At 30.9% G+C, this 20,606-nt stretch overlaps 1 protein-coding gene across 3 annotated transcripts in view; it reads left to right on the top strand.

Annotated features, from left to right (window-relative positions):
• LOC129946942 (furin-like protease 2) overlaps positions 1-20,606 on the top strand; it is a 524,816-nt gene that overhangs the window by 406,410 nt on the left and 97,800 nt on the right. For all 3 annotated transcript variants that reach the window (XM_056057326.1, XM_056057324.1, XM_056057325.1), the window contains one exon: positions 8,178-8,312. In XM_056057326.1, the coding sequence (XP_055913301.1) occupies positions 8,178-8,312 (135 nt within the window). The remainder of the gene's footprint in view (positions 1-8,177; positions 8,313-20,606) is intronic.

Here is a 20,606-nt window from a genome sequence, read left to right as displayed (position 1 = left end):
GTCCTATACAACGGGGCTCGAATCAACAGAAATTTCCTGATAAAACTCGTCCGAGGTCACATTGCAAGAGCTATGTCTTCGACCAACAATTTAATTTTCGGGGCGTTCTATCCGAACGACGAGTATTTTGAAAGTGCACGCTTGAGCGGCTTCATTCCATCAGAGGCATTCCTCTTTTTAGATAGATGCGGTCTGATACAGGATAGATTGGCAGTTCCGTTGATCTACCACGTCAGACGAAAAACCGTGGATAGGCGACTCCTGTACGATCGGGACGTCATGGCACAAGGCGGAGAAGAGCTCCTTCGGTTAAGTAGGTTAGTGTCCGAACGGGACCAAAATGATAGAATGAAGCCGGAGAACCAGTTTTGGTGGCTTCAATCGGCACTTGATATTGGGTAGTCGGGATGGGGTTTTAAGAGTTGGCCGGCTTACATACTTATTTTATAGTTTTAGGGTTTAGTTTAAAAAAAAATTAAGAAACAAAATAAAAATAAAAAAAACATGGAAAATAAAAAAAAAATATTAAAAACATAAAAAAAGACAATAAAATATAAAAACAAAAAACGTTAGATTTGCTGCTGTGGTTGTTCTAGTTTTAAGTAGTTTATAGATAGAATAGGTAGTTAAAGTTAACTTTAAGTTTTATATTAAGGACCTAATTTTAAATAAAAATAAAAAGAATCTTGATATTAGTTTTTTTCAAAATTTTATAATAAATACAAAAATAAATGAAATTTAAATTGAAGTAAAATAGATCTTGGGGCCGAAAGGCATTAGTAGTTAATGTTATAGTTTAACATAGAGTGTCCGTATGAGACCTTTAAGTTAGTTGTAAGTTATGGATAATTTGGCTAGTTTTATGAGTTTTTGTCTAGCTTTAAGATAGGTTTAAGAATGAATTAATAAAAATGAATTAAAAAAAATAACAATTTTGGTATTCAATATGACAACCAATTTATAAATATTGATGACCGAAGTTGTTCAATTGACAACTCCTGCTTGGTGTCGAAATTGAAAATTGTTCTATTGACTATAAGTTAGTCAATTTTTCAAAATAAAATAAATTGTCAAAACGACAATTTGGCAAATTTCAAGTTGACATCAAGTATCCAACTAAAAATTTTTATAAATTATTCGGTTCATAGAATAAGGAACCTTTATATTAAAATAGTCAAAATATTTCAAAGGGTTCTCTGCTTAAATTCAAATTTAAACTTCAATGAAAAAATAAATTCCATAAAAATCAAAATATATAACCACAGTTTTGTGTGTTGGCTTCTATTTATAAATAAGAATTTGTCACCACCCATTTAAAATGAAGAAGAAAATTCCCTGAAATGGTGATAAGACAAATTCGAATATCTATTTATATATAATTGTGTCTTGAACATTTGAATGTAATGATGCCATTTCACAATATATTTATTATATAATTCTCCTTATTAAAACCCTTTTCCTATATAATGTCTCAAAATAATTATATAGCTACATAACATCTCGTTTAATAAAAGATTGTCTATACCTAGTAAATTAAAGCTATTATTGACTTCACTTCACACTCGTTTTACGGCATCCTTAGAAGCATTCTGGGGTTAAATGAGAATCCATTATGTGCGGAAGTATATGAACGAGTGTTTTCATTTCAAACACCAACCAATTCTTGACTGAAAAATGCCTATTTTTAGGGTAACTCACATCATGTAGGTACAGATATAGGTATAGGAATTATATTGAGGCAGCAAAAACCTTTATAGCAATAAAATAAATAAATTTGTTAGAATTATATCTACCTACCTACTTTTACACCTAAAAACCCAAAACGAACTTGAAGTGTGGTAAATAAAATTAAAATAAAATATGCAAAAGGAGCAAACGCAAAATAAAAGATACAATATCTATATAGATACCTATACTCCTGCCGATGTATAGCCTATTTACCTTAAAGCCTGGCATAGCAGGCGAGCAAAAGTAAAGTTAAATTTTCTCTCCCTATAACACAGCCGTCAAGGACCTAATCTTATTTTTATCGTAATGCTATGAGATGATTGCGGGTATAAAGGTAAAAATCGAGAAACTCAAAAAGGGACGAAAAGGGAACTCTTTATGTCCGTCAGCTTTGGGTGGCAAAGCAGGGCAGAGCAAAGTAGAGCATCAAAATAGAATATAGAATAGGGTAGGATATAGGAAAGAAAAGGATAGGATAGGACAGGACAGGAACGGAGCAAATAGTTTGCCTTCCGGCTTCTTATCGTAGGACCATGATAATCAGCATTAAGAAAATGAGAAGCTGTCAAGGAGGTACCTTGTACCTTTGATATTAAGGAAGATACAAAGTTGTTGTTAGTTGGATTGTGCAGAAGATCTCTTCTGGAGATAAGTAAGCTTTATAACAGTAGTATAGTATGAAGGTGTGTTTGTAGGTATATCCTTTTCATTCCGTCACCCAACGGATGGACGAACAATTTTGTTTGCTTCTTCCTATCGTTCTCTTTTTATATTGTGCAAGTTCTGTAGGTTGGTAAGTATCTTTAGATATAAACATACCTACCCAATATAGGTAAGCATTAAGGCAAGTTTAAATTTGTATCTATTCATGCATAGATGCGGACTATCCAGAAAGACGGATGCAGGACGGTATGTTCCGATTGGAATAGATTTTCTTTTTGGGTTCATTTTATCTAAAGTTGATTTGATATGAGAAATTTGCATCTAGAGTCTTTTATTTCGATTCGTCAGAGAGAGAAGATTTTTTATCGTCATCTTATTTGAAGACTTAAATGAATAAACTTAACTTTCCGCGTATAAACAAAGTGAAGTTTTCTTTTCATCAAATTAACTCTTATTCGTTTAAATAAAAGGAATAAACTTATTTTGACTAACTTAACCTCACAACCGAAATTTGCTTATGCACTCGTAGCTTAAATATAATGATATAATAAAATGCATTAGATTATAACAGAAGAGGAGCTTGGTGAAGACTTAAGAGTAGATTCAAGATTAAAAGTAGATTCAAGATGATGGTCAAATGGAATACAATAAGTAGAGTTAAACCGTTTTCCATGTTGTTTCTTTATTGAATTGTTATTCATTTTATATATTATTGGAATATATTATTAGAAGTTTTAAAATTTATAAAACATGACTAAAGTTGTCATACCCATCATTGACATTACTTGATTTTTAACCTATCTAAGAAAAAGTGTTTAGAATTTAAAATTAATTGCATCACTCTAAAATGAAGTCTAGAAGTATTTTGTTACCAGTTTAATATGCCTTTAAGTAAGAATATATAAAGCTATGGGTACTTTTAAACAGTTTATTTGCTGTCATGATGGAAACTGAAAAAATATTTCATAAAATTGTTTTCAACACCAATATCAACAAAAAATAGGTAATAGATGGATTTGGTTCAAGCCATAGATTACCTTGGGCAAACACTTGTACAACAATCTATTTTCAAGTGTCTATCAAGAAGTATTGTCTTGGTACCTTTGTATATATGATTTTAAAATGTTATTCTTTAAGAATAAAGTTGTTTTACACATATTTTACTTGCCTTCGTCTATATAAGAGAATAAATACTTAATACAAGTTAAAAAAAAACGGTCCAGAACGAGTATATGTATTTTCTATTAGAATTACTTTATCAACGTACACACATTATACCTATATAGGTATTACGCACAACCTCTACAGCTACTGCTTACGTGTCACTTCATAACTTAGATCCAAAACGCACAAGAACCTGACAGTAAACAACACATGAATAGCATTTTTTGGTTGCTTTCTTAAAGCTTTTACGAAAAACAATAAACGGAACGCAATAACTCCATGTTTGCGCTGAAAACTTGTAGGAAAGCAGGAATGTTATTGTGTTGTATTAAGAACCTTTTAACCTTTATTATCATCATAAACGTGTCTTTATCTATTTATCTGCATAAAGCTGATCACGCTAATGAACAATTTTGTATCCGTTTTAAACACCTTCCTAACTACAAATCAATAGTCGATCGCTTTACAATTTAAACGTACGTGTTCTGCCTCTTTCTTCTCTTCAGATAATTTCTGTTCCATCCTTGTTCTTCTAATATGAAATTTAAATAAAGCTATCCAAAGAAAAAAGCTTTGATCGAACTAGTTGAATACACAAACAATTGTTTTCGTTAAATATGCTTACAAGTATTTTTCATTTCCGGGATGAGTTGTGTCTTGGGATGAAACTAGCTTACCGACAAAAAATCGTGTGTATTCGATAAGTTCATTCCAATACACAAACCATTTCCTTTAAAATAATATTTCCGCTTATTTCATATTTTAATTATAAAAAAATGTAAAGTAGAAAAATTATTAACTAATATTCAATAAAATGGATTTCGCATAGTCAACGGAAAATTCTCCTTGTTCTATGAGAGCCGAAAAAGGGAGACATGCTAACGAAGTAATAGATATGATGATGATTCCACCAGACAATATTTCTATTCAATCACTAAACAACTGCATAACAAAAATATTTTTAAGAAAAAATGGAAAATGTTTGTTTATAATTTAAATAAAAACGGTCTAACGATTTTCAAACAAAAAAATTGAAAAATGGAGGTTTTTTGACAAATCAAAGGCATTTATACCTTCGAGGACAAACTTATTTTGCAGGTATATTTTTTTAAAAATCTAGTACTTTTTCCAACAGACTCTTTGCATAAAGAAGCAAGTTCGTGCGATCCAGTCGTGCATTTTGTTTCTATAAAATCTGTGATGGTTTTTCAAATCAATAATCACTTTTTTCAATATTTACTGAATATAGACAATATTTCATGCGTTTTCGAAAATATTCATAATTTTAAAAAAATCCTGAACCAAGAACTGTTTTCAACAAAAAAAGGCAGAACGGATTGACAGTAGTTTTGTTCTTATAACGAATCCATTGTCTTAACAATTATATTATACCAACTTTTTGTAATATATTACAAAATGCTTGAAAGAAAATAGTAACCATTTTTGGTCGTACATAAAAAACAAAAAATTCTCTATTGCCAAATTGCATGCAGTATTTAGGGACTACATCAACTAACATAAGTACTCGTACCATATGCAACCTCTTTTCAAATTTTCTTCAATCGGTTTACTCCCCTCAATATGTTCCTCAAAATTATTCATCAGTTATAAGTGATAATTCCATCAATATAGGCAGCTTAAACTTAAGCTGCAAAAATGTTGAGCAAGCTCTAAGGGATCTCAATGATGATAGTCAACCGGGACCTGATGACATTCCACCAATTGTATTGAAAAACTGTGCTGTTGCTCTTTCAGGGCCATTAACTCTACTGTTCAATGTTTCTCTCGAAAAGGGCCTTTTTCTTGATGATTGGAAAATTTCCTATATTATTCCTATCCATAAATCTGGCTCTAAACAGGATGTTTCTAATTACCGTCCTATAAGTAAATTGTCTACGAGTACCAAAATTTTCGAGAAAATAGTTTACGATAAACTAACCTTTATTCTCAAAGAAACGATTGCGCCATCTCAGCATGGATTTATAGCCGAAAGATCCACTAAAACAAACCTATCTATTTTTTGTAACCAAATTACTAGAAATCTCGAAAATGGTTTTCAAACTGATGTAGTCTTTACGGACTTTTCGAAGGCTTTCGATAGAGTCAACCATTTTATACTATTAAAAAAGATGGAATCTATCGGATTCGGATAGTTTAAAATGGTTTGCGTCCTATCTCATAGGTAGAACACAGTTTGTCCGCTTTAATGATTTACTTTCTGAAGTGATTCATGTAACTTCTGGTGTTCCTCAAGGAAGTCACTTGGGACACCTTCTATTTCTGGTATTAATCAATGACCTACCAACGGTTATCAACAATTCTCTCTGCCTAATGTTTGCGGATGATATCATAATTATCTGCTGTATCATATCCTTTGACGATTGTCTTTTACTTCAAAGTAATCTTGAGCACTTATCTGTATGGTGCACTGCTAACCAGCTTTTCTTAAATGTTTCTGAATGCCAATCTTTATCTTTCTCTCGTAGTCTTAGTCCAATTTATTTTGAATACGAAATAAATAAAAAAAAAACTTGCTAAGCTTAAAGAAAAGAAAGACCTAGGTGTAATATTTGATTACAAACTAAACTTCAACTCCCATATTGATTTTGTTGTGGCTAAAGCAAATACTATGCTAGGGTTCGTGGTTCGCAACTCAAAAGAGTTTAAAGATCCATTTACCCTCCGGTCATTATTTTATGCTTATGTGAGATCTTCCCTAGAATACTGCTCAGTAATTTCGAATTCTTTTTTTAAAACTAACTGTTTAAGGATTGAAAGGATTCAGACAAATTTTCGAGACTTGTAGTTCACCGACTAAATTGGAACATTGAAATGCCTCCTTATGAAACCAGATGTAAACTGCTTGGTCTAACACCACTTGATATTCGCCGTCGGTATTTTTCAGTGGTTTTCATACGTGATATTATTACTTCTCATATAAACTGCCCTTCACTTTTGTCCTTAGTCGATATATATGCTCCGTATAAGCAAACGCGATCTTATGCTCTATTTCATGAACCCTATCATAGAGTAAACTTGGTTTCAATGAGCCTCTAACTCGATGCATTAGAGAATCTAATATCATTTGTAATCATGTTGACTTCTTTTCCTACCAAAGTCTTGAATCTTTTAAAAATATTTATTATATTTATTTCTTAACTCCTACAGTGGTGGTTCAAGTTTTAGCCTTACATAATTAGATATTTTTATTTATATTTCACTTCTTTATAACTAAAGTTAAAACCTTGTTTCTGTAGTCTGTAAGATAATATTTTATTTTTTAATTATATTATATTAATCTGCTTGATGAGTAAATAAATAAATAAAAAATATAAAAATAATTTTTAAAACGTATATTTTTAAAATGCAACAAATATTTAAAATTAAAGTTTGCATTCGAAATGAGTATTTTCTAAAATTATTAAAGTATCAAATTCAAGGTTTTCTCAAAACTTCATACAGACTTAAATATAATGTCATAACTTACAATAATTCCCAGGAACTAAGTTAGATAAACTGAAATGTTTTAAATAGTATCTATAGAAGACAAAGATTTGTACTTTACAAAATCATTATACAATTTATTGTTAAAAGATATTTTGAGTTTTAATCACATCGTTTTTCTTTCAACATTTTCTTTTTCCAAACGGATACATTTGATTATATAAATATGTAGATATTTATGTGTCTAAAAAAACGACAAGCCAAGTAACCAAGTCTTCCAATTTGTCAAATTCATTCTATATCCAAAAAAAAAAAGGTAACGTTTCCAAGCTCGTGTTTCCTTTTTTCATGTAGCAATATATTCTACTTTGCTGTTGCCACAGTGATATCCATTTTAATCCGTGTTCATAACCACAAATTAATTAAATCCAAACAAGCTTAAAATCATCAGGAATATGTGTGTAAATATACGATATGTAGGTAAGTAAGATACCGACCTAGAATTTGTTCATCGAGAAACATCCCCAATAACACTCATCCGCATCCCTGAAAATGACAATAAGACCCTTATATCTAATTCTGTATGTAGGCAGTACGTATACCTTCGTATATTTTGACGCTATATAGACAAATTTTTAATATGACACCAGACATGGATTACACATTTATATTTATTTGTATATATATTTTATCTTTTTGATCCCCCATCATCCATACAAACCCATCTCATCTTATTCTCAATAAAAGTATCTTAATCCCATGTTCGCTTCATTTCTTTCCCAATTTAGATAAATAGATAGATGTATGGAATGGATATCCTTGTGTAACAGATTATTTTGTATATTTCAGCTATTTGCACTTTGTGTAGAAAATAAAAGCAAAACCTAGATATACAAATAAAACTAAGAAAAATATATAAATAAAAAGATTTATCCATTTAACAGTCATTCATTTGTTCGCTCATTAATTTATTTTCGGTTTTTTTTTCTTCCTCTTTTTCTTCTTATTTTCTCTTCCATCCATCTTTTAATGTGTTTCCGTTTGCGGATTTGCAAAAATACTTCTCTCTACTCACGGAACAACGAATTCAACGACACATACAAATAATCCGGCACTCTGGCAACAACTACAACTACAAAAACAACATTGATGATAACAAAACTGCGAAACAAATGTAGAACGGTGGCGCCAAAGATGGTCTGGATATGAATATAGGACCAGCTTGGCAGAAAGGATACACCGGAAAGGGCGTCGTCGTATCCATACTAGATGATGGCATCCAAACAAATCATCCCGACCTTGCACAAAACTATGTAAGTATTTTTTAACATACATTTTTAGCACGTTATGTGTTACATAGAGTCCTTGTATCTATATATGTATAACCTAACTACCTCCATATACTACAGGGTTAGATTTGAAAAACAAATAAGCTGTTTTTTATCCTTCCATTAAGAGGGCCCTCTTAAATATAGTCATTCCAGGCCAGGCCTACGATAATATCAAATCCAACCCATAACCCCTAACATAAAGAATTTCCATGTGGTAATGGCCAATCGGTATCCCTCATTCTTTTATGAAAATGAAGCTTTGCAATGCATACATAAGTGGGGGTGGACGAGAATCCTAGAGAAAGCATTGATTCACTCCCATGTTTGTGTGCCAATGCCAATACCAACGCCAACGCCAAGCATTGTAATTTACATATCATTTGAATGGGAGCACACTCCCGGAAGTAATTGGATGTTGGCAGTATCTAAGACCAAGGATGTCACGTTTACATCTTCTTCGCATAATAAAAGGATATGCATAAATACGGAACGGAAATGGGCTGGTCAAGATGACCTTCCTGATGAATAGACTTAAGATATAAGGGTACAAATGAGGGTTGTCTAATGTCTATAACAATATACGAGAGAACCTACATATTCGTTCTATACATACAAACGGAAGTTTGTATATTTGTAGTGTATAGAGGTGCCTATAAAAAGCAAAAAGGTTTTTGGTATTAAGTGGTGGTTTTGCAACAGGCAATTATTAGGAATAGCTATCATTCGATTGTGGATGTGCATGTGGATTGCTCATCGTCATCATTGATAGGATTTTTTGAATTGGTCTCTTTCGAATTTGGTATTCTTTTTGATAAAGAATCCTTCGAGTAGAATCTCAAAATGGCAATGATTCTGATCGAACATTGATTGGAAAAAATAAGCAAGCTTTCTGCTTTAATGAATGTCAAAATGTGATGCAATATTCTTGAAATGATGATGATATACCATGATGGTGTTTTCAACCAATCTATACGTAAATTTAAATAACTATGTTAAGTAAAAATAAAATTACATAATTCCATAACAAGACGTCTTAAGGAATTATAAAGAATTTCAGTTTCTTGGAAATAATGTTTTCAAATAAAGGGTTGGAATCGGCTAAGGTGATACTTGATAGTTTTTGATGTTCAAATTGACTATCACCTAGTTGTCCGTCTGTGTAAGCTGATTCAACTCAATTCAATTTGATTGAAAAATTTCAGCCCACATTCGTGAAGCGTGGCTGAAGAAAAAATCCTCGTACTTATTGATGCACCAGCCAAATATGAAAGCTTTAAAAATTATAGGAAGTAGAAGAAAATCTAAACACTTAGCATCCTTTTTTTCGATGTCAAATACGTGACCACTCCACAACAGATGGTTTGTGATGCACATACCTAGAACTATAAGCTGTTCAGTCTCCTCGATGTAATTAGTATCCATGGATAGTTGCATTGGAGAAAGGTTACGCTTTTGCGAGAGTTGACTGTATTGTGTTTAAGAAGCGTTAATTTCTACCCGGTTTTTGTTTACCCAGTGGACAAAGAGCTTGTCATACGCTGCCGTTTGTAGTGCACATCCGAAGGACAAGGATGAGAGTCTAAAAACAAATATAAGACATTGAAAAACTGAAACTGGTACTGCCGTTAGCGAAACAATAAAGCAGCTTAGAAGTTTTAAGCAAGAGATCATTCATTAACATAATGGAGAATGTTGAAGAAAAAAAATTAGCCCTGGGGCACACCAGCGATTATTTTGTGAATATCAGATTTGAACCCGTCCAATACTTCTTGAATTGAATGGTTCGAAAATTAATTTCTAACCCAACAAAGAAGAGATTCATCGATACCAAAAGCACGCATTTTCGATAAGAGAGCGTGATGCCAAACTCTATTAAATGCCTTTGAAATATCAAGTGCAATGATCTTAGTCTCTCCAAAATGATGTACATAAAGATTTGTTCTACTATTTGGTGAGATTAACCCTTAGATCACCAGGGGGACTATTTGTACGAAAACCATAATGCTAATCATTAAGAAGCTTTTGTTCTTGAAGATATTTCTTAGAGAAAATTAATCAGCGTTTGCATGACCTTTAAATACATAGTTTCTTGCAGCACTATTAGGCTGAAGGAATCAAACAGCTGGTTGTCAAAACCTTATGGTCACAGCAACACAACGAATTTGGTTCCCTCAGATATTATCTCGGTAGACACTGAATACTGCACTCCTACTTTGAGCTTTAGTAAGGGTTTTAAGGTTGGTTTTTCATCCAGAGAAAATTGGGACGATGACATCGTGTCGATAGGTTTCGACACAACCATCTTTACTGACGGCTCAAAGATGGAGTGCGGAGTTGGTTCTGGGATCTTTTCTGAGTCCCTAAATGTAGCCAAATAATTTAGGCTTCCTGACTTTGCTAGCGTTTTTCATACTGAACTGCTGGCAATAAGGAAGGCATGTAAGATACTTAAACAAAGCTCAAACCAAAACTGATATGCGGCTATCTTCACAGACAGTCAGGCAGCTGTTAAAGACATTAACTTGGCCACATCCTCATCTAAATTGGTCCTGAGACTAAATATGAACTATGTTCATTCACACACTTATTATAAATAGTCTAAAAAATGGACACTGTGGGGTAGTTCGTATCAAAAATTGTATTAATTTCACTGGTCAATAAAATTAATTTTTTTTTGTCTGTCCCAGAAGCAAAACAACACTTATTTAAAGGCCTAAGATGTCCGAAATTCGAATATTGGCTTCAAATTTTTCTATCACATCAGATTTTGAAATTGTGTTAAAAAGCTTATGCTCTGGAAATTCTCATTATTTATGAGTCTTTATCTGACTCTTCATTAAAGTCCTGACCAAACCAATTGCTTTTATATAGTTTTGAAAAAAAACAAAAACGTTTTGGACGCAATTTTTAGCGTTAATTACGAATCTAAACTTTAATTTAAACTCATTTTTTCTTAATGTAAAAAGTAATCTCAAAAAACTGAACATTAGTTTTGATGAAGTATTTGAACTAGGGCACCATACCCCATGGAAAAAGTTCAATTTTTTGCCAGTAAGATAACCTTGTCGACCAATGTTTTTGAGGTTTGTTTAAATAGCAACTTATTTCATTAGACGAGTATTCAATTCATACAAAAATATGAAGTACGACTTTAATGCAACTTCAGAGTTAAGTGTGTTCTTCAGTCTACACAAAACTTCAATTCCCTTGTTTCAAATTTATATTTTGTTCCTGTCGTTAGTTTAATTGGTGTTTTATACTTTTCCATTTAATATACAATCCCTATTTTTCCAATGTTTAAATTTAAAAAATATTAGGTGCGCTTAATAATTTTCAAACAAATAAATCCAACAGCTTAACTCTATGCCTACAGACATACACCGGCTCTTAACTCAACTTCTCAACTTGTATAAAAGTTAAATTTCTTAATAAACGATCTATAAATTTTCAAATGACGATGTTCATGCCTTTGGGAAAGGTTTTCTAAATTTACTAAGTCGTTTTGCCCTTTATTTCAAAGCCCACAGCAACCATTTATTTTTTTCGTTTAAAGTTAGAAGATATTAAAATAATTCATCTTTCGAAATTAAATTTGTTTGGAAAAATAGTTGAAAACAAGCCGAAGTCAGTTCTATATACCACCTCTTATTTTAAGGTACCTCAGCTTAAGTTAGAAAGTGCTGACGAAAAAGTTATTCTCTTGTTCGTTGTGTATACCTGGGGCTTATATATATCGAATACAATACTCTCTTACCTTTTGATATTTTCCACTCTTTCCTTTTCCTATCAACTATTTTATTAAATCTCAAAGCAATTTATTTATTCTGGCTTCAATCAAGGTATGTTTACCAGATCTACGCAGAATTCCTGTATATTTTTTATTTCGTTTTCGTATCTTTTTTTATTTTTTTTTTTTCATTACACAGAAATATTTCTTAGCAGGAAAAAGATTCTGGTTGTTTTAGGTACACTACACTGAGCATCATAGGGTTTGGGGAGGGGGTCACGATGGAGCAGGAGGAGGTTCAATGAAACTGCAGACACAAAAAGTACCCACGTTTCATTAAAGTCTTCACGCTAAGGATGTTTATTGGAAAAATTTTGTTCTTCCATTTGGGAAATCAGTCGAATAACTTTTCGACGGATTTATTTTTTCCTCCTTTTTTCATTTTATTTTATTGATCCTTTTTTGCCCAACTGACAGTTCGATTTTGTTCGTTTGCTGGAATTCGGGAAACTGTCATTTAATGTTAGATAAAACCTAAACAAAAAAAAAAGAATAATATTTAAGTTAAAAAAAAGGATCAAGGTTTATTCGATAGAAATAAATTGGATTGGATATTTCTGCTATAGTCCTAACCTAGATTATCTCTATTTTGAATGCATTCGAAAAACTAACTGCAAAATGAAGTTTTTTAAATGATTTTTTTTCATGATTCTACTTTTCGATTGTCAAACTTAATACCACTCCATATAAAAACAGGCAAGCATACATGCATATGTAGCTATGTATAAATGAAGTACGTGTTCATGGTTTATTTACGGAAAATAAATATATATCGAGAAACTATTTGACAAAAAATAAATAAAAAAAACACATGAAGTATGTTTTAATAGAAAATTACTAAATTTATTTTGCTAAACAAAACATTTTTTGTTCAAATAAGTTTTGATAACTGATTTTAATCTTGTTCATAAAATGGATTAAAATAAAAGCCCTATTCTATTGAGATAATTATCGGCGGACATGACTTTCGGGAAAATTTGTTTGAAATTTCCAAAATTGAACTATTGCATTTTAATGGTTTAAAAAAAACTATTTTTATGATTTTTATCAATTAATATTATATATTTGAAACTCGTCCAAGGCTATGACAATCAGATAAGTTGGTGTCCATTATGGGTTATTAAGCAAAGTACCCTGTTTTTTGCCCAATAGGTGGCTGTTTTTTTTTTATCGTAGTCCTTAATCATTTGGTGCTTACTCAATGTTTAATAAGGCCGATAACGTCAATTTTAATATCCTACATTATTAATTAAGAGTAAGTAATTCATTTGTATATAAAAGTATGACATTAATGGTTCATTGAAATATTAATTGTTCACTGTAAATATTCGATGCGTGAATTCGGAAATAGTCTTCAGTAAGATAGAACAGTATCAAAATAGTTTGGATTGATCTTCCAACTTGAGAATTTAAACACTTATTACATACATTTTATTTAAAAGACTGCATACGGAAGTTCTGTCTGACTGAGTATTCAAAATCTAACTAAAATAACGTGGCGTCCTCCCAAGACTGTAAAACTTTTAATATTAAAACAGAAACTAATAGAAGATATGTTACTAGACGTTAAGCTTTTCTTCCTGGCAATAAAATTCCAATGAGATTTCATGGCCTTATTTCAAATCCAACCTCCAAATTAATGTATCACGTCAAGTTTTTGAGGTTGAACTTTTTGAAATTAGAAAAATACTTATCTACGACTTTTGAGTCTATCTAAATTTATGAAGTAGCATTTTTTCCAAATCTATATTTAGTTATTTATTTTTCGTCTTACAAGTAACATGACTTTATGGAGACTAAAGTTAAATGGTATAATAATAAGATTTATATGATGAGTTCAATATAATTAACTTAAAATAATACAGTTTATAACAAATTTAATAAATTACTCATGATATTTAACCTACTATTATTAAAATCAATTAAAAATCAAATTCATTAGGAGCAATAATTGGATTTTGGCATAATTTTAACTATAAAAAGAAATATTTACAAAAATTCCATCTCCAGGTCCGAAACTACGAGAAGGTTCTTAAATATTAAACATTGATAGCAAAGTATTATGATCTATGTTAGAATTCATATCATCAAAAGCAAAGAGTATTGAATATAGTTTTTATAGGTTTTAAATTGATTAATTTACACCTATTCTCATAAGATGGAATATCTGAGTTTCTAAAAAGCCTACTTAAGTTGAATTTGGTAAATATTTTCTTAACTTTTTCAATCCTAAGGATAGAGCGTTGGCTCTAGAAATAAGGTGGTCAATATGAAGCGAAAAATTAATTTTATAGTCAAAGATAACTCCAAGATCTTTTTGTCTTGTTAACCTTCTTCTAATGAGTGGTTATCAATTTTGTAGTTGATGACGTTTTTCTTTTTTAGTTCAGAGCAGAGCTCGAACTGTCAAAAGAATAATTGTGTTTCTTTTTGAGCTCTTCGAATTTTTGTTTCTTTTTTAGTTCTGAACATGTCCAGAGCACTCTCTGTGAATTCAGAATAAAATAACAGAGTAAACGGAGTAAAATTCTGAACACAAACAATTTGATATTTGAAAGCCGGGAAATTAAAAAAAAATTATCGTCAAAACAATAAAAATGGCGGAAGAAGTTAGTCGCTTTAGTACAGAAGGAAAGACAATTTAGAAAAAACTAGTTGCATGTAGCATTTTTATGCACCAAATATATTTCAGGAGTCAAATGGGCCAAATCTACGACTATTTTATTTATTTATTTGAAAGACAATTTTGAACGCCTTCAAATAGACTATATTTAAAATCATGACAGTTTAGTGCTTAAGTTGTTTCAAAATTAAACCAGAGAGCTCAGAACATACTCTGCTCAGAACTCTACTCTATACTCTACTCGCTCAGACTATGCTCAGAGCTCAGCTCTGAACTAAAAAAGAAAAACGCCATGAAACTTAATGGATCTAGTAAAAACTGTAACAACACTGCATTTTTTAATATTTAAATATAAAACCATCATAGTACACCAGTTAACAATGCAGTCAATATCAGTTTGAATTTTATTGGCATCTAATGGAGATCTTACACAGTTAAAAATCTTGAGTCCATCGGCATATAAGAGACAGTTTGCATATGAAATATAATTTGGCAAATCATTAATAAAAAGAATAAAAAGAAGTGGCCCAAGGTGGCTGCCTTGAGGAACATCTGAAAAGTTTATTATTTTATTTAATAAAACATCACCAATTTTAACATATTGACTACGTCCAAATAAATAACTTTTAATCCAGTCAAGGAGAGCAGAGTTAAACCCTAGGAGCTCAAGTTTTTTCAAAAGAATATTGTGTTGCACCCGATCAAATGCCTTTGAAAAATCGGTGTAAATAAAGTCGACTTGCAAGCGATTTTTTAAACAACCAAGACAATAATTCGTTAATAATGATAAGTTGGTTGCTGTCGGTCTACCACTCATAAAGCAATGCTGATGCTTAGAAATATGATTTCGAACCAAATTATGCAGTTTATTTTTAACAATTGCTTGTAATCGTTTTGGAATTAACTTAAGTTTAGCAATAGGTCTATAATTTTCCACAGATCCAGATTTATCCAGAGGAGTAATCAGAAAATGTTTCCAAGTACCTAAAAATATACCTTGTCGCAAAGACATGTTGAAAATAATACACAGCGGGCTGCTAAATTGTATTTTCAAAATTTAAAAAGAAGTGTAGGAATATTATCTAGTGAAGCGGAAAGACTGTTGTCCAGAGATGATAAAGCTGACAACACATCATCTAAAGATAAACAGCATTTATATTAGCATTGAAATTAATAAAATATTGATTAAAATTTATTCCCCAGTCAGCAAAATTTGATTACAAATAACACTTAAGTTCTCTGAAAGGCCCCATTGTAAGACACTCTAGATGGAATCCCAATTGATTTTCATTTAGTGTTCAAAAATGACCAACAAACTTTAGAATTAATCTTTGTTTTCGACTCCTGAGACTAAGAATATTTTTGTAAAAATTCATACTCTTTCTTGGTTCTATTAAACTCTTCGCGAATAGAGACAGAAATGTTTCTTTCTTTATGAAGTTTAAATTTTTTAAGCCTTGATAAACTTTTATTTAACCTTACGTAAATAGGTCTTTTTGAATTGTTAAATTTCTTTAGTAGAACAAAATTATTTTTTGTTGATTTGGGTGCAATTCGTTTTTTTGGACGACTTGTAAACTGCTTAACCTGGACTCCAACAGACCAAATAGATGTTTTAAGAGCATCATTAAAAATTAATAAAATTGAGAGATGGAATGTCTGCATCTTTTTTCACTTATTTAGAGCAAACAAAGCTTGTCTTAGGCATAATCCCTTTCTTCAATATTCAGTTAAAATTATTTCACATAATATTCAAAAAGTGTTCATGAGTTGTTAGATTTCTCCTGTTTTACAAAAATCTGAAAGAAACTCTAATCTATTCATGCTTAAACGGTTTTCAACAAAAAGAGGTTTGTGGAACATAAAAAATACGAAATTTTGTCGCCAAGCGTCATTCAGTATCTAACCTCAATGACGTGTTGTCCTGCCAAAAACGACTGTCTTTAGAAATGATTTAAAACAAAAACGTTAAAGACACTCAGTTGAGGCATTTGGAATATGTTTCATTATCTACCGTCATGAACTTTCCAAGGAGATTTAAACAAAAAATCAATCTCCAGTTCATTTTGATAGAAGTTCATTTAGTTTGAAAGAAACAAATTTACAAAAATATCTATCGAAAAATATCCACAACACAATTCCCATTGGGATATCCTTGTACACTTTTTGTTATTAAACCCAACCACACATTGATGAAACAAATATAAAACAAAAAATACAGTAATCCAAAGTTTAATGAACTCCATCATCACAACCTTTATGTTGCACACCTTTTTTTCTATTTTTCATCATCTAAGTGAAAATATTAAAAGAAAAAAATATTATTTCCAACTCCGCATTTATTGTTATTGTTACAACGAGAGTTCCCTTGTGCGACACATATTAAAATACCTATACAAACTTATAACTATTTCAACATCACCGGCAGCACCAAGCACAACAATGAACATTTCATACAGCACCAGCACCGCAAGCTAAAGCCCTCGATAGACTTAGTATATGTAGTCGTCATCGTTACTAATACGAAAAGATTGATCACTCTGAACCATGAGTTTGATTCATATTCCTGGAAACGAGAAATAAAGTCCTTTTTTACTGATGTTGATAAGTTTCCAATAAACTTATGATTTTCCATCAGTCTCCCAGGATCTGGACTGGTTATAAATGTTTCGAAAAATACTATAGGTGTATAAAAATACAATATCACGTTTATGTGAAGGTATCATCTGGGGAAATAATATCAAATAGGTTATTGAACCAAGTTGGTGTAGCATTTCAATGCATGTAGGAAGGTTTTATTTTACTTTTGATTTGTCGTGTATCACATTTTTTTCTAGTATTTATTTTAACAATAAGCTTTCGACTTGAATAAATATGTGTTCAGTTCATGTTCAAAGATATAGATTTAGGTGCTTCAAGTGTAAATATTAAATCTCCGGTCTAAATGAAAATAAAAATGGTTTGACATTTCCAAAAGGCCAAAAGGGACAGGTTGGTTGGCAAAAAGTATCAAACCAAAAACAAAAAACTTGTCTCCTAAATTCATCTGAGCAAGGACATTCAGGTAAAAATATTATTTTTTTAAATTTCAATTCCTGAGAGGAAACCTGATAGAGGCGTGAATAGGAGCAAATTGTAAATGTTTTTGTTTTTAATTTGTATTTTCTTTTTCTTTTTAAATGAGGCATTCAAGAACTTTGGTTATTCAAGTTTACATTTATTTTAAAACACTCGTACTTACAACCAAAAAAATATTAATATTAAGGGATCTTATCAATGTTTTAACCAACAAAAATAAAAAAAAACTTAAAAAAGTGCGTATACGCCCAAATGAACCAAAATTACTATTATTAACTGAAACATTCTGATTCTTGGATTTATCAGTAAGAATTCAAAGTTTGTCAGCAAAGTCAAATCAGAAAAATATTTGACGTTGCTTTGATTATTCGAATCACTTTTTAATTAACTGAAACACAACACCCATGAATTTATTATTCCATTTTTAAATCCCTTCCGAAATTCACAATCATACATTGTAAATAATTGTTAAGGTATATTTATATCAATTGTTGTATGGGTATCAAAAAATGTTAAATGCATTTATTGAAATGTGTAATGCAGATGGAACGTTTTTGCAAACTTTATTCACTTGTCCGTTGCAAACGTTCTTCTCTTCTTTCAAATAGCAAAATTAAAAGCAACTCAAGTTTCACATAATAATACTACAACAAAAGACGAAGCAAAAAACAAACCAACTCAACAAATAAAAAATAAAAGTTCAAAATAAAAATGAAATGCAGAAATGTAAAAATATTTTTTGGTTTTTTTATATTCACTGCCACATGGAAATTCTCTGACAGACGAACATTGTTGCAAATAAAATTCAAAAACTTTTCGATAATAACTTGAAAAGTCTGCACTTGACTTCGACATGATGTGCTGAGGCTTTATAGGTGAGGCGAGTGGGTAGAGGTACTCTGGTACAATACAATGTAAAGGCATCACATCCTACCTTAAAAGGTCTACCACTCTGGAAATGATGCTTACACATCGATTTTTTCGAAAACTTTTTTTTTATAGAACTGACGCCGAGTCTGTTCGAATAGGAACAATGCATGTTGCATTATTATCAAGGAGAGGACTATATTTATAACTGTAACTGTACTTATATGTGAGTAATAGTTAAACAAAATTGCAAGGTAGAATATTGTATACGTATAAATTGTGAAGGGCTATATTCTATATATGCAGTTAATCATTAAGCATTTCGTTCGACAATGAATAAGTTGTCTCATCAAGGAATGTTTAGACAGTGTGACAAACAAGAAAGTGTCAGAACACACTGTGCTCGTCTGTTGATTTTTCTAAACATTAATAACAATATTTTGCTATAGATACAAAAATTTGTAGTTAAAACTTTTCTTTGTTTTCATAATAGTTAAGTCGAAAAACATTTTGTATCAGTTCTTTTTATTTTTCTAAAGATATTCCTAGCTTATAAAAAAAGTATTCAATTGAAGTTTAAAAAAAAAAATAACTAAAAGTTTACAATAATTATGTTGGATAGTATAAAAAAGTTTAATTTCAATATCTATTTTTGAGCCTGAGATTTAAAGTCGAATACAAATTTTTACCAATTTAAGAATTTTTTTTAAACTCTTTATTCTTTTTATAAAAAAAAAAGATTGAGTTTTTCTTAGAACTTTATCTTAAGTTAATACAAACATTTTGCATAAATTGAAATAATTTTGAAGTCTTTATCTATTCTCGAAATATTCGAATCGACCATCACTTTTTACCAATTTTGCGTAATATTTTTTGAAAATTTTCGGTTAAAAAAATGACGGTATGATTTTTTTTTAAATTGTAATCAGTGTTAAAAACCATATCTTTCAAAAAATAAAATTAGTCTAATTTTTGAAAATACATTCAAGTCGAGAATCTATTTTTACCAACTTATAAATGTGTTTTTTTTTTAGGCTTATATTCTTTGTAAAAAAAACTGCTATCTCGATTTTTATTTATACCAGATACGTATAAAAAACGTTACTCTTCGTTGCATAAAAATATGATCACTACACAACAAGTGGTTTGTGATTCACATACCTATAACTTAAAGCTGTTCAGTCTCCTCGATTCAAGGACCTCCCATGGATAGTGGCATTGAGGGGCCTTACGTTTTTGTGACAGTATTTGTTTTCGAAGCATTAAATTCTACATGGTGTTTGATTTTCCATTTGGCAATAATTTCAAAATCAGAATTTATTAAGCTTATCATACTTTACCGTTGATGGTCCACATCTGAAGGACAATATGATTATTTAAATCCTAAAATCAGCGTCTCGTTTGGATATCACATTTGAACCCTTCCAATGAACATTTTAAAAGTAAATGTCTAACTTAACAAAAAAAAGATTTTCCAATATCAAATGCAAGCCTTTCTGAAAAGATAGCTTGGTGCCAAACTCTATCAAATGCTTTTGAAATATCAAGTGTAATAATCTTTCTATCTCCAAAACTGTGAAAAGATTTGTGATATCACCTGTGGACCTATTGTTATGAAAGCCGTACTGGCTGGCTTTAAGAACCGTTTCTCAAATTATTTCTTAAGCTTATAAACCATCAGATCGTAAGAAACCCTTTTGCAATGATGCAGCTTATTTCATTATTGAAGAAATTTTGTTGTGTTGCAATTGATTGTTTTAATCCTGAAAATTTATGGCTGATAACTTAAACCTCCCTGGATCGTAGCTGAATGAATGACATTAATGTTTTGGTCTCATTCTTAGAGCTTATTATTTATTAAAACAAATAAAAGGAGTATTTTTTGTTTTAGCTTCCTCAAACGTCACTTTTTCACATACCT

Source organism: Eupeodes corollae, chromosome 2 (assembly GCF_945859685.1).
Source record: "Eupeodes corollae chromosome 2, idEupCoro1.1, whole genome shotgun sequence".
Lineage (NCBI taxonomy): Eukaryota > Metazoa > Arthropoda > Insecta > Diptera > Syrphidae > Eupeodes > Eupeodes corollae.
The sequence above is the reverse complement of the archived record's forward strand: the minus strand, read 5'-3'. Positions and strand labels throughout refer to the sequence as shown.